At 49.2% G+C, this 20,067-nt stretch overlaps 1 protein-coding gene and 1 pseudogene across 5 annotated transcripts in view; one reads left to right on the top strand and one right to left on the bottom strand.

The window, feature by feature from the left end:
• Nucleotides 1-6,128, top strand: part of LOC146010227 (tudor and KH domain-containing protein-like) — a 29,552-nt pseudogene extending 23,424 nt beyond the window's left edge. Inside the window, exons 7-12 of the transcript XR_014444740.1 lie at nt 1,311-1,483; nt 1,714-1,778; nt 1,876-2,027; nt 2,402-2,506; nt 2,586-2,661; nt 3,738-6,128. The product of XR_014444740.1 is annotated as a tudor and KH domain-containing protein-like (transcript). The remainder of the gene's footprint in view (nt 1-1,310; nt 1,484-1,713; nt 1,779-1,875; nt 2,028-2,401; nt 2,507-2,585; nt 2,662-3,737) is intronic.
• A 139-nt stretch (nt 6,129-6,267) lies between these two features.
• On the bottom strand, nt 6,268-16,498 carry LOC146010211 (ornithine decarboxylase antizyme 3-like). Of its 4 annotated transcripts, none has more exons than XM_083151242.1 (7): nt 16,370-16,482; nt 12,226-12,333; nt 11,982-12,085; nt 8,182-8,300; nt 7,186-7,355; nt 6,582-6,667; nt 6,268-6,443 (listed from the first exon to the last, which is right to left on the bottom strand). In XM_083151242.1, exons 3-7 carry the CDS (start codon nt 11,986-11,988, stop codon nt 6,292-6,294), a joined length of 534 nt encoding a protein of 177 aa, XP_083007368.1. In that variant the 5' UTR covers nt 11,989-12,085; nt 12,226-12,333; nt 16,370-16,482; the 3' UTR covers nt 6,268-6,291. The 4 variants fall into 4 exon arrangements, with proteins under 4 accessions (XP_083007368.1, XP_083007369.1, XP_083007366.1 ...); XM_083151243.1 differs by lacking the exon at nt 12,226-12,333 and adding an exon at nt 14,066-14,220 and having other exon boundaries at nt 16,370-16,470; XM_083151240.1 differs by lacking the exon at nt 12,226-12,333 and having other exon boundaries at nt 16,370-16,498.
• Between the last annotated feature and the right edge of the window lie 3,569 nt (nt 16,499-20,067).

Here is a 20,067-nt window from a genome sequence, read left to right as displayed (position 1 = left end):
GATCTGTGGTGGTCTATGAAGGAGGAGGTGGTTACGGGAGATGTGTAGAGGGGGGACCTGTGGTGGTCTATGAAGGAGGAGGTGGTTACGGGAGATGTGTAGAGGGGAGATCTGTGGTGGTCTATGAAGGAGGGGGTGGTTACGGGAGATGTGTAGAGGGGAGATCTGTGGTGGTCTATGAAGGAGGAGGTGGTTACGGGAGATGTGTAGAGGGGAGATCTGTGGTGGTCTATGAAGGAGGAGGGTGGTTACGGGAGATGTGTAGAGGGGAGATCTGTGGTGGTCTATGAAGGAGGGGGTGGTTACAGGAGATGTGTAGAGGGGAGATCTGTGGTGGTCTATGAAGGAGGGGGTGGTTACGGGAGATGTGTAGAGGGGAGATCTGTGGTGGTCTATGAAGGAGGAGGTGATTAAGGGAGATGTGTAGAGGGGAGATCTGTGGTGGTCTATGAAGGAGGAGGTGGTTACGGGAGATGTGTAGAGGGGAGATCTGTGGTGGTCTATGAAGGAGGAGGTGGTTACGGGAGATGTGTAGAGGGGAGATCTGTGGTGGTCTATGAAGGAGGGGGTGGTTACGGGAGATGTGTAGAGGGGAGATCTGTGGTGGTCTATGAAGGAGGAGGTGGTTACGGGAGATGTGTAGAGGGGAGATCTGTGGTGGTCTATGAAGGAGGAGGTGATTAAGGGAGATGTGTAGAGGGGAGATCTGTGGTGGTCTATGAAGGAGGGGGTGGTTAACGGAGATGTGTAGAGGGGAGATCTGGGGTGGTTACGGGAGATGTGTAGAGGGGAGATCTGTGGTGGTCTATGAAGGAGAGGGTGGTTACGGGAGATGTGTAGAGGGGAGATCTGTGGTGGTCTATGAAGGAGGGGGTGGTTACAGGAGATGTGTAGAGGGGGAGATCTGTGGTGGTCTATGAAGGAGAGGGGTGGTTACGGGAGATGTGTAGAGGGGAGATCTGTGGTGGTCTATGAAGGAGGGGGTGCGTACGGGATGTGTAGATGGGAGATGTGTGGTGGTCTGTGAAGGCGAGGGGTGGTTACGGGATGTGTGGAGATGTGTGGTGTCTATGAAGGGGAGGGGTGGTTACTGGGGACATGTCCATGGTGAAGGAGGGAAAGGAGACTCCTAGGTCTGTAAAAGGACAGGAGAGCGGGTGGTAAAGGAGAATGGTGGACACTTTCTTGGTGGTCTGGGAGGTACTTTTGGACAGGAGGGGTGATTACGGAGAAGGGTGGACGTTCCTCTGGGGTCTGGGATGGACCGGAGAGATTAGTCGGTAAAGGATACTTTTTGTGTTTGTTGTCAGGGAGAGATGGCAAAGATTCAGGTTGGTGACATTGTGGCTGCCCAGTTCCACCAAGATCAGTTCTGGTACAGAGCGGAGGTACTGGGCTTTCTGGAGAATGGGGATGTGGATCTATACTATGTGGACTATGGTGATAATTGGGACACCCCACAAGAGACTCTCTTCCTTCTCAGGTGAGTGACCATGGCACCTGTTGGCCTGAGGACCAGTGTCTGATATACATGGCTCTTGCGGTTCTATATTCTGTGCCAGTAAATGTAATGTATAGAATGTAATGACAGAGGAAGGTAATACGGAGAGCGTTGGCTTCTCTTGGGACTGGTAGGGATGTTGTACCTCGTATCCAGGTCATGTACATATGTGCTACACCTATGTCATCTTGCATGTACGCGTCTCTCCCCAGGAGTGATTTCCTGAGCCTCCCGTTCCAGGCAGTGGAATGCGGCCTCTCCGAAGTTTCCCCCGCAGGTGCGTCATGCAGGACTGGACTTTTGAAACGGTTTCAGAAGCTTTATTGCAACTTCCAAGTAACTAATTCTCAATCATGAACTTCTCTCTCCAACAGGAGGAACATGGTCGGACGCAGCACTGTGCGCCTTTGACGTCTTGTCGCACTGTGCTCAATGGAAGGTTTTGCAGGCAAAAATCTCTAGTTTCCCCTCCCCTGGGATCTCCCGCTACTACCAGATCCGGCTGTATGATCCCTTCACCGAACCGGTGCGTCTGAGAAGCCCTTCCCCCTGTACTACCTGTGCCCTCCCCTACAGAAAGGGTTACACTTCTGTTCCTTTTTACACCTGTAATATTCAGTGTTGGTCTGCTCCCCCTCCATTTCCATACAGTACACCCCCCCTCCCCCTTCCCCTTCCCACCCACTCAGCACTGCTCCCTCCCTTTGGTGCCTTAAAGCATATTGACTACTGTTACCCAGCCTATGAGCCATATTAATGTTTCATTAGTTCAGATGCATTTTTGGGTGATGTGTGGTCCCCTCTGAACACCAGCTGTTCCTCTACCAACCTCTGGGGTGCAGTGCTGTCATCTGAGTATGGCAATGTCACTGTTCATACTCTCTCACCACCATATAACAGATGCTGGACATCGGCAAGGAGCTGATTTGCCGAGGCTTTGCGGTGGAGAGCAGGGTGAGTCCCCAGAGAGTGGATGAAGACGAGTCCCTGGTGTCGCGTCTCATGGTGAGTAACCGAACCTGGCCTGCACTTAAACCATACGGCAAGGAGTTTCCGGACATGACTTATCGTACTGTCCCTGCAGGAGGAAGTCGCCAACTTGTCCCTGGACCCGGCAGCTTGCAGTTTCGCCAGCCGGCAGGAGAATCTCCTTGTGTCCGGTAAGTGACGGTCTCTCCTCACACTGACCTATATCGTGCACTGGTGATTTATTACTGTCATGGGGTCGGTATTGGAATTATGGCTGTTCTGGGATGTTAGCTGCCCCCACTCCTGCAGTCAGTGAGTACGCTGTGAAGCCACGTGCACCTCTCTGCCCCACACTTCCACCGATTACTGCTCTGACACAGGAGAAGCTGGACATGGCAGCAGTGACGCTGAGTTAGCGAGTGTCGGCTTTACCGCTGCCTAGTGGTAACGAGTGCAGGTGATGGCCACAATGCTTTGGTTCCCCAGATAGGAGCGAGAAGCTTCTATCATGTGTTTTATTTCTCCTGTGTTGGCACAACTTGGGTGGGTGGGTGGCCGGTTATGTTCCGGGGCACCTAGAGTTGGTTTTCTTCTATATATTGTGACCTACATGCTGACTACCCTACCCGCCTAGGAGAATAAGGAGAGAAAAGAATTTGTAATGGTGTGGTGCACCAACAAGAAATTACATACATACAACTTAGCTTTTATTAATTTATGTTTAGAAGCAAGTGAAAAATTATTAAAAAACACAGATGGACAAACAAAAGACAATGAAGTGTGTTAAAAACTTAGCACGTGCGGGCGTGTTGTGTGTGTTTAAACCCTACGTATATATAGTCCACTGTCAGACAGGCTCCTGTTTTAATTCAATCTGGGAATTTATAAGATTCCCTTGAACAGCATCTTATAAATTCCCAGATTGAATTAAAACAGGAGCCTGTCTGACAGTGGACTATATATACGTACGGTTTAAACACACACAACACGCCCGCACGTGCTAAGTGTTTAACACACTTCATTGTCTTTTGTTTGTCCATCTGTGTTTTTTAATAATTTTTCACTTGCTTCTAAACATAAATTAATAAAAGCCAGGTTTTATGTATGTAATTTCTTGTTGGTGCACCACACCATTACAAATTCTTTTCTCTCCTTGAATAAAATACATTTGTCAGTGGTAGCACACCCCTATAGCACATCTTCCTACTACAATCCACGAGTCTTGTGCAATTACACCCAACCTGTATATAACCTACCCGCTTGCCAGGGGAGTCTACAGAGATAATGCGAGCAGATGCAGACCCCAGTCCAGAGCACCAACCGGCCCCCATCTCCTCCCCGCCATACTGTCTGGAGTCTGTAGGAGAAGGGGAGAGCTTGGAGCAGAGCATGGCTAACATCCAGCTGAGCAGAGTCCAATCCACCACCTCCTCCAGCCTGTCAAGTGACTCCTCAGACCAGAACACCAGTAGCTGTGGTTCCTCCTCCACCACATCCTCCTCCACCTGCACAGCCTCCAAGGAGCTGAGCCTTGTGTCTTCATCCTGTGAGGACAGCAGTGTCTACTCCCTACGTGGCTGCTTCTATTATATGAAGGATGAAGTGTCCACCAGCTCCTCAGGGGACGTCATCATCATAAGCTCAGACAGTGAGGATGAGGCAGGCCAAGCGCAGCCGGAGGCCAGGAAGAGGCTTAACGACTCTGGTATGAGGTTTGACTGCTGTCCCACTTTCATGTACTAAAGCCAGGTGAAGGGAGCACTCACATGAGGGTCTGACGTCTTTGGTGTCCTTTGTTGGTGGCAGCTTCATCTCACTACTGTACAAGCCTGTTGGTGGGTCACTGGTCAGGGCTGATGAGAAATGTGTGGCAGGAGATTGGGTGACTTGTTCCCCTGCCAGAGTCACTGGACAGACAAAACTGGATGGAGTGGGGATCGGCTAGAGAAGTGTGGCATGTAGTCTGTATACTACCTCCTCCCCCGCTGCCACAACAGGGTAATTACACCGCTGTCTCTCCTCCTCCTCCTCCTCCCTGCCACACCTGGGTAATTACACCGCTGTCTCTCCTCCTCCTCCTCCTCCTCCCCCCTGCCACAACAGGGTAATTACACCCCTGTCACACCTGGGTAATTACACCGCTGTCTCTCCTCCTCCTCCTGCCACAACAGGGTAATTACACCGCTGTCTCTCCTCCTCCTCCTGCCACAACAGGATAATTACACCGCTGTCTCCTCCTCCCCCCTGCCACAACAGGGTAATTACACCGCTGTCTCTCCTCCTCCCTGCCACACCTGGGTAATTACACCGCTGTCTCTCCTCCTCCTCCTGCCACACCTGGGTAATTACACCGCTTTCTCCTCCTCCCCCCTGCCACAACAGGGTAATTACACCGCTGTGTCTCCTCCTCCCCCCTGCCACAACAGGGTAATTACACTGCTGTCTCTCCTCCTCCTCCTGCCACAACAGGATAATTTCACCGCTGCGTCTCCTCCTCCTCCTGCCGCACCTGGGTAATTACACCGCTGTCTCCCCTCCTGCCGCACCTGGGTCATTACACCACTGTCTCTGCCGCACCTTGGTCATTACACCGTTGTCTCCCCTCCTCCTCCCCCTGCCGCACCTGGGTCATTACACTGCTGTCTCCCCTCCTCCTGCCACACCTGGGTAATTACACCGCCCTCTCCCCTCCTCCTGCCACACCTGGGTAATTACACCGCCCTCTCCCCTCCTCCTGCCACACCTGGGTAATTACACCGCTGTCTCTCCTCCTCCTCCTGCCACACCTGGGTAATTACACCGCTGTGTCTCCTCCTCCCCCCTGCCACAACAGGGTAATTACACCGCTGTGTCTCCTCCTCCCCCCTGCCACAACAGGGTAATTACACCGCTGTGTCTCCTCCTGCCACAACAGGGTAATTACACCGCTGTGTCTCCTCCTGCCACAACAGGATAATTACACCGCTGTCTCCTCCTCCTGCCGCACCTGGGTAATTACACCGCTGTCTCCTCCTCCTGCCGCACCTGGGTAATTACACCGCTGTCTCCCCTCCTGCCGCACCTGGGTTATTACACCACTGTCTCTGCCGCACCTTGGTCATTACACCGCTGTCTCCCCTCCTCCTGCCACACCTGGGTAATTACACCGCTGTCTCCCCTCCTCCTGCTGCCACACCTGGGTAATTACACCGCTGTCTCCCCTCCTCCTGCTGCCACACCTGGGTAATTACACCGCTGTCTCCCCTCCTCCTGCTGCCACACCTGGGTAATTACACCGCTGTCTCCCCTCCTTCTCCCCTCCTCCTGCCACACCTGGGTAATTACACCGCCCTCTCCCCTCCTCCTGCCACACCTGGGTAATTACACCGCCCTCTCCCCTCCTCCTGCCACACCTGGGTAATTACACCGCCCTCTCTCCTCCTCCTGCCACACCTGGGTAATTACACCGCCCTCTCTCCTCCTCCTGCCACACCTGGATAATTACACCGCCCTCTCTCCTCCTCCTGCTACACCTGGGTAATTACACCGCCCTCTCTCCTCCTCCTGCCACACCTGGGTAATTACACCGCCCTCTCTCCTCCTCCTGCCACACCTGGGTAATTACACCGCCCTCTCTCCTCCTCCTGCCACACCTGGGTAATTACACCACTGTCTCTCTCCCCAGATGTGATTTGGATTCCGTCCAGCAATGATGATCCATAGCCATCAGCCACCTGGCTCTACTTCACAGTTTCTCAGATGTATGTTTACCTGTTGTATATATTTTCTTGTTATTAAATGCTTCTGTTAACGCCAGGTTCTGGTTGATTGTGGTTTATTGATTATCGTTTTACTGACACATCTTTGTCCATGTCTGTCGCCAGTCTGTCAATGGTATACACCAAGAAGATGTGCTCAGCGCAGCTCGGAAGGAAGGGCTGATTGGGCCGCACTACTTCAAACCCCAGGTAGCTGAATGCCCGGAGCAGTTGACCTGTGAACAAAGGCACAGGGACAGTTACGCGGCAGTCACTTTATCACCCCATCACTATGCCCTGCCAGTCTGCCACCCACACGCCCCTGCCCTCTGACCCCCAGGATTAGATTGGTCACAGCCGGATCCCAGACTTACCTCTGTCTTTCTGCTTTTTGGGGATACCGACAAGAACCCAAATTACGTCCATCTTCCGTTCCACAAACTCCAGTGTGGCGGTGAGACTGGTGGGGGAGAGAAGCCAAGGGTGGTTATAAAACATCCAATGAAATGTTAGTAGATGTATACATGATATCTGTGGAGACTGGTCTCTGTACATGACATGGACGAGGGGCTCTGTACACGTCTGGTGTGTAGGGGAAGGTGGTCTGTGGGCACATCCTACATGTGTGTAGGGGAAGGTGGTCCGTGGGCCTGTCTGTGAGCAGGGAGGCAGCCTCTGATATGTGCAATGGCCTGGTTGTCTGAAGTTTCCCCCCCCCCTGAACCCTCGCCCCACCTGGTTGTCTGGAGCTTCCCCCCCCCCCACCTGGGCCCTTACCTCACTTGGTTGGCTGGAGCTTCCCCCCCCACCTGGGCCCTTGCGTCACCTGGTTGTCTGAAGCTCCCACCAAGAACCCTCACCTCTCCTGGTTGTCTGAAGCTCCCACCAAGAACCCTCACCTCTCCTGGTTGTTTTAAGCTCCCCCCGGGCCCTCGCCTCTCCTGGTTGTCTGAAGCTCCCACCCCCCAGAACTCTCACCTCTCCTGGTTGGCGTGCGCCCAGAGAATGGTTGCAGAGTCCAGCATCAGGTGGCGGTGTGTCAGCAGTCCGTGCCAGCTGACCATGTCCTGTCCCCGGTTATACTGGAATTCCAGAAAGGCTGGTGCTGCGGAAAGGGATGAGTCTGCGAGCACCGAGAGGTTCCCAGCCTGTGGGGACAGCATCAGTGTTTATAGGTAATTATCCTCTATTACCGTGATGTTCCGGGTAGTGAGGGAGCTTGGAGGGTCTCTTCTAGTAATATCCGCCTGCACCCCCTGGCAATCAGCAGGTGCCGCTGTACTTCCCCTAGTTCCTCACTAGTAGCACTGGATTGTGATATGGATCACACACTGCTTCGTTACATGTAACCAGAGGGGCCACAGAGGGGAATACTGACCCATACATCCTCCACTATCTTACTGTCTGCCCAGGACCCATCCTTTCATATGGAAACGCTGTGCCTTCTGTAGCAGCCACACGTCACATAATAGGGTGGCACAGCTGGTCCCTGGCTTCTAAGTGAGAGGACGCTCACATCTACACATCGAGTAATGGCACCGACCAGGCCCTGAGGACGGAGCGGAATCCCCAGAGACAACAATGTAACACTTATGAGCCTGACTACCTACGGGTCCCTGATGGGGTGGGCACACCATTGGCAGGATGACATCTGCGGTACCCAGGCAGCCCATGCGGAGGTCAGAGCCATCTTATTCACACTACAGGAGCCATGGTTCCGTGGTGTAATAGAGATGGCATTCGTGCATCTGCTCATTGTCTCCGCATATCCCACAGGCTTCCCAGTGGCTGCTATGTGTACCCTACGTGTCCATAACAATGTCACATTGTATACCTATCACCTTGCAGCATACGCTGTGTACAGATTTATCAGACATTGCGTCAAATGTGCTCTATGGTTGCAGCGCTGGGTGTACCCCCTTATCCCCAAGGCAGAGCACCCCACCATTAGCCACAGAGGCCCAGGTTCCTTACCGCGTACAGCTGTGTGAGATGCGACTGTCTGGTCTCCACTCTCTGGTGCTGGCGCCTCAACTCATGAATGCCAGGGGCAGCACTGGGCAGCACACACTGCAGGTGCCACAGACGACATGCTGTAGGGAGACAGGAAGGGAAGGCGGCGGTCATGCGAATGGTGCTGCAGAGCTAGCACTCTTCCTGAGTCCTACAGGAATTATAAAGCTGTATCTGGGCCTCGGGGTGCAGTAATTGGGGATTCAAGCACTTAGAAAGGGTTTATACGCACTGTTACCCTAGCATAGTAATATACCCGGTGCTGTACCAGTCACATGCTTATTGCAGTCAGCATAGGGGTACGTGGTGTGGAAATACCACAGTACTCTGTCAGTGGGTCCCCTACTGGGTTACGTGGCACCTGGGGTGGTGGGACACGTGCAGGGGTGACCTGGGGTAGTACCAGGTACAAATTATCTATAGACAATGTAATAGACAAAACCAGCGCTGGTGCCTGCCAGTCATTATCTATGTGGCCAAACAGAAGCGAGTCCTGACCCTTAACGGAGGTGTCACGTTCAGTCACCTGTTCTCAAACATTGATCTCCTTAAACACTGGACTGTAATGTATTGGAGTGAGCAACATCACAGGGGCCTGTGCAGACGAGGAACACGCCTACCAATGTGACGACGGATGTGATGTCAGCCATCATAACCCTCCCCCAAGTGGTGCAGACATGCCTGCATGTGCCAGACCAATCCCACACCACTGTTACCGCCCCCATCACAACATATATAGTGGTCACAGCAAGACTACAGACAAGGTGCCCATACACGGTACACTTGCCGGCTGCGATGAGATGCGCGCTCCCATCTCACAGCTCAGAAAGTGCTGCACATACTATTTGTACAAGATCTCATCTCATTGTATAACGTATGTGATACCATCTAGTCCAAATTGCATACAATTATTGTACCGTGTATGAGCACCTTTAGTGTGGAAATCACTGAATAGCGATATCTGCACCTGCCCTTGCATCCAGCCATACACACACACACATATTCCAAATGATCCAGCACTCCCAAACTTATGGGGTTCAGCTGCCTGGGTGCCCTTGTTAGAAATACACAAAGGAAGTGTGAACCCTTTTGCCTGACGACGGGGCTACGTGCTCCGAAACGTTGCAAATAAATGAAGTACTATTTATCCAGTCCTTGGAGTGCCGTGTGGTTGTGAGTGTTCCCCCCAGCAAGGGATCTACCCCCATCCAGCTTCATATATATATATATATATATATATACATATACATATAGAGAGAGAGAGAGTCACCATACGCAGTAGCAGAGTTACATGGGGCATTGCAGATCACTGACACAGGTATATTGCGCAGTGTGGTGTATTGAGGCTGAAAGTACAATAACACAGGTGTATCGCACCTGATGAAAGGCTGTATGTATACCCTTACCTGTAGAACCAGTGTTGGGCAGGTAGTACAGAGAGGCGCTTGTGGGGAAAACTGGTGCTTTGAGCACAGAGTACAAAGATATTAATCCTTGTTCTAAGCCCAGCTGTCTGATACTTGTGATGTCATCACTGACCTCATCACAATCTGCCCTCTATGACATCACAAGCTGCACACTTGCATTCTAGAACCTGACAGCCAGACAATCAGTTGGAACAGACAGGCAGACAGGACAGTCATGTGTAGGTAAGCTGTGCTGACCAATATTTTCTTTTATTGGCAGTTACCACCAAAATCATGGTCCGAAGAAGGTAAGTGATACTTTTTCTAAATCCCCCTCTCAAGGATCAGCACTTTTTTGGCTTGAAAAAAAAAAAAAAGAACAAATTTAACAAAAAATAAGTGAAAAGAGACAAAAAAGAAATGAAAAAATATATATATATATAATTTAAAAAAAGAAAAAGAAAATATAAGAGAAAAGAAAAGCCGTTTTAAATTGAGAGGGAGGGGGATCCAAAAATTCCATTGTTGTGATTCAGTTGATATTTCTGTGGTAAGATGGTAGGTAAGTCACATAGTTTTTCCATATATTTTGGGAGTTCCCATTGTGAGGTCAGTGATGACATCACAAGTATCAGACAGCTGGGCTTAGAACAAGGATTAATATCTTTATACTCTGTGCTCAAAGCACCAGTTTTCCCCACAAGCGCCTCTCTGTACTACCTGCCCAACACTGGTTCTACAGGTAAGGGTATACATACAGCCCTTCATCAGGTGCGATACACCTGTGTTATTGTACACCTGTGTTAATGATCAGTGGTGCACTGATCATTAGACTTCCACAGGTTCATATGTTTAGCATTAGATAATGAATGACTTCCATACAGAGCAGCAATTCCCACTCTCCGGCCCATACACACTATTACATTATTTCCAATATGGCTTTTTGGAATGATAATCTGCTGAAACAAATGACAAGCAACCATTCCTCCCAACAGCTGGAAAATGGACAGAAACAGTCATCTACAAACATTGGGGCAGATGTATTAACCCTTAACAAGAGATGAATGTAAGTGTGATAAGGAGAGATAAACGTCCAGCCAATCACCTGCCAACTGCCATGTTACAGCCTGTGTTTGTAAAAAGTCAGGTAGGAGCTGATTGGCTGGACGTTTATCTCTCCTTATCACACTTGAGTGTATCCCTGGTTAAGGCTTAATACATCTGCCCCTGTGTGTTACCAATTTGTGTATATGACTATTTTTTTGTCCGTTTGCGCTATATTAGAAACTGTAAATAATAAATAAATGACTATTTGCTCCTAAACATGTCATACATATTCTGCAGCGCTTTAGAGAATATTTGAACACTCACCTCAGTCCCTGCCCCAGTGGAGCTTACACTATATTCCCTACCACATGTACACACAGACATTCTAGGGTTAATTTTGTTAGGAGCCAAATAACCTACCAGTATATTTTTGGATTGTGGGAGGAAACCCACCCAAGTATGGGGAGCATATACAAACTCTGCACAGTTTGAGCCATGATGGGAATTGAACCCATGACCTCAGTGCTGTGAGGCAGTAATGCTAACTGTTACACCATCTGTACTGCCCCCCCCCCCGTACTGTCTTGTCATTTGCTCCAAAAATATCTAGAGACTGACAATCCATCAAGCTAGATTATGATTCTTCCAATATGTACATCCCCAAAACACAGGCTTCCAGAAATTAACCACAAATATTAAGAATCCCCAATGGTCTCAAGAGGACCATAGCAGGAGTCTGGGAACTGCTACCATTCCCCCTCCCATAGATTTTTTTTAGGGCTGCGCTACTGCCACTATATTGTAGGTCCCTGGGCTACTACCATTGTGAGACTGTGGTAGCCCATTGTAGTCTATGTGCTATAGACTGCACCACCTGCGAGGCAGTGCTAACCAGGCCTGCGCAGACTCCCCACCATCCAGCTGCGTCATGTGCCGGTTTTCAGCGCCCCTGTAGCGAGATCTATACCACTGTTGGTGTCATATTACAGTGTGATCCTACTCTTCAGATAACATTGTCCATGCAATCTTACGGCTATAGCTCCTCTATCCCCAGGACTCACCGGGGGCATATCCCAGCCTCCTATCAGTCACAGTATTCATTAGGACAACTATCCTTAATCTCATGTGAAAAAAGACAATGGGATGCCTATTATCAACACATCTTTAAAAGCTCTACTGCTTAAGAACTGGATGGACAAGGACCATCCTAGGTTACGTGGGCTGCAAGCACTGGAACATCACCACTACAGGCCCGGGAATCTGTCCGAGCCTGAACTTCCAGTATTACCCCAATGGGAACAGCCTTACCATTCATTATCTGGAACAGGAATGGCAGCCTCTCCTCTGTGGATACAGTGGAGCTGAAGGGTATCCACGTTGGCTGGATGGCTTTGCTGCTCACATTACCATGTCTGTAGGAAGAATCAGTCTCATTACTATGTAGTATAATATGGAGAGAAGGGACCCACAACATTACATCTACTGCAGAGAAACCCATCACTTGATGTTGAGTGGTGAGACCATTATCAGTAGTCCAATTATCTGTACTTACAGGAATGCTCAGGTGACCTTATGGGAGATTACCAAGTAGCAGCTGAGCTGCCACATTCAGATCTAATGATCCATTAGTCCTCCATAAGTTCTCTCCAGGGCCTGGCCACTACACAGAGTCAGATAATGATGTCACAACACTGAAGGAGATTATGTTCTGCTACAAATCAGGAGTTAGATGACTTTAAAACTTAGTAATGTTGGTACAAACCTGAGATCCCATCTCAGTGGTAAATGCCTTCCATAGCCCACCTACCCCGCCATCATGTATGGGGCTTGGTGCTCAAAGGGAGGGTAGGATAAGGTGTACAGTCCCATAACAGGGTTATGAGCCCCTCAAACCAATTATTTAGTGTCTTACGTCTAGAAACCTACAATCAACACCCCGACACAGCCAGTCTTGGGTGCTCTGCAGTTACACGTGACCCAATGGGACAATGCCTGGGTCTGCATTGGGCCAAACAGGACACACTTCCTATAGACATCCAGATTACCCCATCAACTGTAGGAAGCATCCTAACCTTGGGTAGTAGCACTGGATGGACACTACGGCACCAGTACTCCGAGTAATGGGAGAGCTTATGCTGGAAGTGTATATAGGGGAAGAGCAGTGTATATTAGGGGAGGCAGTGTATATTAGGGGAACAGGGAGGCAGTGTATATTGGTGGTAGGGGAGCAGGGAGGCAGCGTATATTGGGGGAGTGGAGCGAGAAGGCAGCGTATATTGGGGGAGGGGAGCAGGGAGGCAGCGTATATTGGGGGAGGGGAGCGAGAAGGCAGCGTATATTGGGGGGAGGGGAGCAGGGAGGCAGGGTATATTGTGGGGAGGGGAGCAGGGAGGCAGCGTATATTGGGGGGAGGGGAGCAGGGAGGCAGCGTATATTGGGGGGAGGGGAGCAGGGAGGCAGCGTATATCGGGGGAGGGGAGCAGGGAGGCAGTGTATATCAGGGGAGGGGAGCAGGTAGGCAGCGTATATCAGGGGAGGGGAGCAGGTAGGCAGTGTATATCGGGGGAGGGGAGCGAGAAGGCAGTGTATATTGGGGGGGGGGCAATGAGGCAGTGTATATTGGGGGAGGGGAGCAGGGAGGCAGTGTATATTGGGGGGAGGGGAGCAGGGAGGCAGCGTATATCGGGGGAGGGGAGCAGGGAGGCAGCGTATATCAGGGGAGGGGAGCAGGTAGGCAGTGTATATCGGGGGAGGGGAGCGAGAAGGCAGTGTATATTGGGGGGGGGGGCAATGAGGCAGTGTATATTGGGGGAGGGGAGCAGGGAGGCAGTGTATATTGGGGGAGGGGAGCAGGGAGGCAGTGTATATTGGGGGAGGGGAGCAGGTAGGCAGTGTATATTGGGGGAGAGCAGTGTAAATAGGGGGAGGTAGGCAGTGTATATTGGGAGCAAGAAGCTTCTATCATGTGTTTTATTTCTCCTGTGTTGGCACAACTTGGGTGGGTGGGTGGCCGGTTATGCTCCGGGGCATCTAGAGTTGGTTTTCTTCTATATATTGTGACCTACATGCTGACTAACCTTCCCGCCAGCCTGTGGTTCCTCCTCCACCTCATCATCCACCTCATTATCCTCCACCTGCACAGCCTCCGTGGAGCTGAGCCTTGTGTCTTCATCCTGTGAGGACAGCAGTGTCTACTCCCCACGTGGCTGCTTCTATTATATGAAGGATAAAGTGTCTACCAGCTCCTCAGGGGACGTCATCATAAGCTCAGACAGTGAGGATGAGGCAGGCCAAGCGCAGCCGGAGGCCAGGAAGAGGCTGAACGACTCTGGTATGAGGTTTGACTGCTGTCCCACTTTCATGTACTAAAGCCAGGTGAAGGGAGCACTCACATGAGGGTCCGACGTCTTTGGAGTCCTTTGTTGGTGGCAGCTTCATCTCACTACTGTACAAGCCTGTTGGTGGGTCACTGGTCAGGGCTGATGAGAAATGTGTGGCAGGAGATTGGGTGACTTGTTCCCTTGCCAGAGTCACTGGACAGACAAAACTGGATGGAGTGGGGATCAGCTAGAGAAGTGTGGCAGCTTGTAGTCTGTATACTCCCTCCTCCCCTCTGCCACACCTGGGTAATTACACCGCTGTCTCTCCTCCTCTGCCCCTCTGCCAGACCTGGGTAATTACACCGCTGTCTCTCCTCCTCCTCCCCTCTGCCACACCTGGGTAATTACACCGCTGTCTCTCCTCCTCCTCCCCTCTGCCACAACAGGGTAATTACACTGCTGTTTCCCCTCCTCCCCCCTGCCACACCTGTGTAATTACACCACTGTCTCTCCTCCCCCCTGCCACACCTGGGTAATTACACCGCTGTCTCTCCTCCTCCCCCCTGACACCTGCGTAATTACACCTCAGTCTCTCCTCCTCCTGCCACACCTGGGTAATTACACCGCTCTCTCCCCTCCTCCTGCCGCACCTGGGTAATTACACCGCTCTCTCCCCTCCTCCTGCCGCACCTGGGTAATTACACCACTGTCTCCCCTCCTCCTGCCACACCTGGCTAATTACACCGCTCTCTCCCCTCCTCCTGCCGCACCTGGGTAATTACACCGCTGTCTCCCCTGTCTCCCCTCCTCCTGCCACACGTGGGTAACTACACCACTGTCTCCCCTCCTCCTGCCACACTTGGGTAATTACACCGCTGTCTCCCCTCCTCCTCCTGCCAAACCTGGGTAAATATACCGCGCTACTTGTGTATTCTCACGGCGCCCACGATAATTAGTCGAATGATTTTTCATTGTATCGCATGCCATACATCTGTTACATGCCGCCGTCCGGGATCTGCTGCACCCAGACGGACAGCGGTTGTGGCTCAGAGGCTGGAGGCGGGGGGCGTTGCTGGGCAGCGTCCCAAGCCTCGCTCTGAGGATGGGCGTCGGGGCGATATAGATCAACAAAAAAATTCTGATATGTCGGGCCTTAAATTTGCTACATAATCTCCCCAGGAAAAAAAGTCCTGACATATCTGAATAAATTACATATAGAAATAGTTTGCCTGCAAGAAACTCATTTATCAGAAAAAGAAATAGGGAAGTTAAATATGATGAAGAGAAAGGTAGTGGCAACTGCTCCTTTTAACTCAAAAGCAAGAGGGGTAGCAATATTAATCGCCTCACATTTACATTATGATCTTAATGCTGTAACCATTGATAAAGGAGAGATGTTACACCATCTGTACTGCCGCACCCCCCCCCCCCCCCCGTACTGTCTTGTCATTTGCTCCAAAAATATCTAGACTGACAATCCATCAAGCTAGATTATGATTCTTCCAATATATACATCCCCAAAACACAGGCTTCCAGAAATTAACCACAAATATTAAGAATCCCCAATGTTCTCAAGAGGACCATAGCAGGAGTCTGGGAACTGCTACCATTCCCCCTCCGATAACCGTTGTGTCGTCTGCAAATTTTATAATTTTTACTGACTGTTCTGCTGAGGTGCAGTCGTTTGTGTAGAGGGAGAAGAGCAGGGGGTAGAGGACACATCCTTGAGCGGCACCGGTGCTAATTGTGCATGTGTTTGACATGAATGTGCCTGCTTTCACCGCCTGTTTCCTTTCAGTCAGGAAGTCAGTGATCCAGGAGCATGTAGGTTCTGGGACTCCTAGTGAACGGAGTTTTGGCTCCAGGATGTGAGGGATGATAGTGTTGAATGCCAAGCTGAAATCAACAAATAGTATCCTTGCAAATGATCCGGCACTCCCAAACTTATGGGGTTCAGCTGCCTGGGTGCCCTTGTTAGAAATACTCAAAGGAAGTGTGAACCCTTTTGCCTGACGACGGGGCTACGTGCTCCGAAACGTTGCAAATAAATGAAGTACTATTTATCCAGTCCTTGGAGTGCCGTGTGGTTGTGAGTGTTCCCCCCAGCAAGGGATCTACCCCCATCCAGCTTCATATATATATATATATATATATATATATATATATATATATATATATATATATATATAATATATATATATATATATATATATATATATAGAGAGAGAGAGAGAGAGTCACCATACGCAGTAGCAGAGTTACATGGGGCATTGCAGATCACTGACACAGGTATATTGCGCTGTGTGGTGTATTGAGGTTGAAAGTACAATAACACAGTGTATCACACCTGATGAAGGGCTGTATGTATACCCTTACCTGTAGAACCAGTGTTGGGCAGGTAGTACAGAGAGGCGCTTGTGGGGAAAACTGGTGCTTTGAGCACAGAGTACAAAGATATTAATCCTTGTTCTAAGCCCAGCTGTCTGATACTTGTGATATCATCACTGACCTCATCACAATCTGCCCTCTATGACATCACAAGCTGCACACTTGCATTCTAGAACCTGACAGCCAGACAATCAGTTGGAACAGACAGGCAGACAGGACAGTCATGTGTAGGTAAGCTGTGCTGACCAATATTTTCTTTTATTGGCAGTTACCACCAAAATCATGGTCCGAAGAAGGTAAGTGATACTTTTTCTAAATCCCCCTCTCAAGGATCAGCACTTTTTTGGCTTAAAAAAAAAAAAAAAGAACAAATTTAATAAAAAATAAGTGAAAAGAGACAAAAAAGAAATGAAAAAAAAATAAAAATATATATATAATTTAAAAAAAGAAAATATAAGAGAAAAGAAAAGCCGTTTTAAATTGAGAGGGAGGGGGATCCAAAAATTCCATTGTTGTGATTCAGTTGATATTTCTGTGGTAAGATGGTAGCTAAGTCACATAGTTTTTCCATATATGGGAGTTCCCTTTGTGAGGTCAGTGATGACATCACAAGTATCAGACAGCTGGGCTTAGAACAAGGATTAATATCTTTGTACTCTGTGCTCAAAGCACCAGTTTTCCCCACAAGCGCCTCTCTGTACTACCTGCCCAACACTGGTTCTACAGGTAAGGGTATACATACAGCCCTTCATCAGGTGCGATACACCTGTGTTATTGTACACCTGTGTTAATGATCAGTGGTGCACTGATCATTAGACTTCCACAGGTTCATATGTTTAGCATTAGATAATGAATGACTTCCATACAGAGCAGCAATTCCCACTCTCCGGCCCATACACACTATTACATTATTTCCAATATGGCTTTTTGGAATGATAATCTGCTGAAACAAATGACAAGCAACCATTCCTCCCAACAGCTGGAAAATGGACAGAAACAGTCATCTACAAACATTGGGGCAGATGTATTAACCCTTAACAAGAGATGAATGTAAGTGTGATAAGGAGAGATAAACGTCCAGCCAATCACCTGCCAACTGCCATGTTACAGCCTGTGTTTGTAAAAAGTCAGGTAGGAGCTGATTGGCTGGACGTTTATCTCTCCTTATCACACTTGAGTGTATCCCTGGTTAAGGCTTAATACATCTGCCCCTGTGTGTTACCAATTTGTGTATATGACTATTTTTTTGTCCGTTTGACATGTTTAGGAGCAAATAGTCATTTATTTATTATTTACAGTTTCTTCTATAGCGCACACATATTCTGCAGCGCTTTAGAGAATATTTGAACACTCACCTCAGTCCCTGCCCCAGTGGAGCTTACACACTATATTCCCTACCACATGTACACACACACAGACATTCTAGGGTTAATTTTGTTAGGAGCCAAATAACCTACCAGTATATTTTTGGATTGTGGGAGGAAACCCACGCAAGTATGGGGAGCATATACAAACTCCGCACAGTTTGAGCCATGATGGGAATTGAACCCATGACCTCAGTGCTGTGAGGCAGTAATGCTAACTGTTACACCATCTGTACTGCCCCCCCCCCCGTACTGTCTTGTCATTTGCTCCAAAAATATCTAAAATGACAAACCATCAAGCTAGATTATGATTCTTCCAATATGTACATCCCCAAAACACAGGCTTCCAGAAATTAACCACAAATATTAAGAATCCCCAATGGTCTCAAGAGGACCATAGCAGGAGTCTGGGAACTGCTACCATTCCCCCTCCCATAGTTTTTTTTTAGGGCTGCGCTACTGCCACTAAATTGTAGGTCCCTGGGCTACTACCATTGTGAGACTGTGGTAGCCCATTGTAGTCTATGTGCTATAGACTGCACCACCTGCGAGGCAGTGCTAACCAGGCCTGCACAGACTCCCCACCATCCAGCTGCGTCATGTGCCGGTTTTCAGCGCCCCTGTAGCGAGATCTATACCACTGTTGGTGTCATATTACAGTGTGATCCTACTCTTCAGATAACATTGTCCATGCAATCTTACGGCTATAGCCCCTCTATCCCCAGGACTCTAACCATCTCCCAGATCCCACCACTGGACCACCCACTGTCACACATTAAGCCACTTGGAAACATGACCCATTCTTGGTCCTCAGGGCTGAGTGACAACCAGTAGTACAGGAGGATGAAGGCTGCATGTCTGGTACTAGAGATAGGATGCTAGAGACTGGGACCCGATGGTGAGATTGAACCTTTAGTGGTTCTGTACTGGTGGCATTGTGACACAGAGTCCGTATTAATCTGAGCACTGAGAGGAAGCCTAATACATCCCTTACCAGTAGCAGAGGTTACACTAAGAATCAGAATCATCTTTATTGGCCAGGTATACTTGCGTATGCTTGGAATTTTTTGTGGTAACAGTGCAGCATCAATCAGGGGTGGGAAGAGAGGCATAAACATACATCACATACATTTCACATGTATCTAGAAAAGTTCGAGTTAGTATTTGGTATGTTCAATACGGTTTAGTTGGTGGACAGCTATTGGGAAGAAGCCTTTTGTAGTTCTTGTCGTCTTTGCTAGGATGGACCTAAAACGTCTGCCTGACGGAAGGGGTTCAAACAGGTTGTGGCCAGGGTGTAGCTTGTCCGACACGATCTTTCCTGCACGCTTATTGACCTTGGCTAGGTATAGTTCTTGGACAGTGGGGAGCTCCGACATTGCAGCGGTGTGAGACCACAGTGCAGAACACCAGTATGATGGAGGAGAATCTTATTATACAAGCTCACCCCAGACACCACAAGGAGTTCAAGACCATATTTATTAGTTACACAGCAGATTGTTTCTTATAGTTTGTGTTCTGCGTCAGTATATGCCATATCCATAGATGCCAAGCTTCCGCTTCCCAACCGCTGCCAGGACAGGAAGCTATTCCATAATGTACAGGGGGGCGAGAGTTGCTGTGTGGGTCTTCTCCAGAGACAGCTGGACTGTAGAGACAGAAGCAGAGTGTTAGACCTCCCCTGACCAATACACCCGTCTACTGCACATGGTCTGAGGCCCACCTGGGGCATAAGCTACAGAACCACAGTGCAGTCCTGTGGAAGCCACCATTACCAGAGCCACGACTGTAGGGGACAATGCTCTGAGGCAGGATGTTACCTAATATTACATCCATCTCTCAGTATCCCTGCTATGCACTAAAGCTAATTCACAGATGATAAGTGGCCACTACCAGTTCCCAGATCCTGCAGGGACAGAATTTATCTATCTAATCCCAAAAGAAAGGTAAAAAACATTAGGCCAATATTACTAATATATATATATATATAAACACTTACCCCCCCAGGGTGAAGGAGTTCAGACCAGCACTCAATGTAGTAGTGAAGAAAAACGAAGGTTTATTTCAAGTACATCAGAAACAAACAGCAGCTGTCCCGACAGCTGTTTCTACTGGGCTTATGCCAGTTGTCATCAGGGGAGCCCATTCTCATATATATATATATATATATATATATCAATGTGAGCACATTTAGGGCCTTATTCAGATCTGATCAAAGTACAATATTTTTCCAAAAATGGGTAAAAGCATGTGCATTGCCGTTGGGGCATATGTAACATGTATAGATTTATATTGGTGTTTTGTTTCTGTGCAGGGTAAATG

The sequence above is a fragment of the Crinia signifera genome, chromosome 6 (genome assembly GCF_055691185.1).
Source record: "Crinia signifera chromosome 6, ASM5569118v1, whole genome shotgun sequence".
Classification (NCBI taxonomy): domain Eukaryota; kingdom Metazoa; phylum Chordata; class Amphibia; order Anura; family Myobatrachidae; genus Crinia; species Crinia signifera.
The sequence above is the reverse complement of the archived record's forward strand: the minus strand, read 5'-3'. Positions and strand labels throughout refer to the sequence as shown.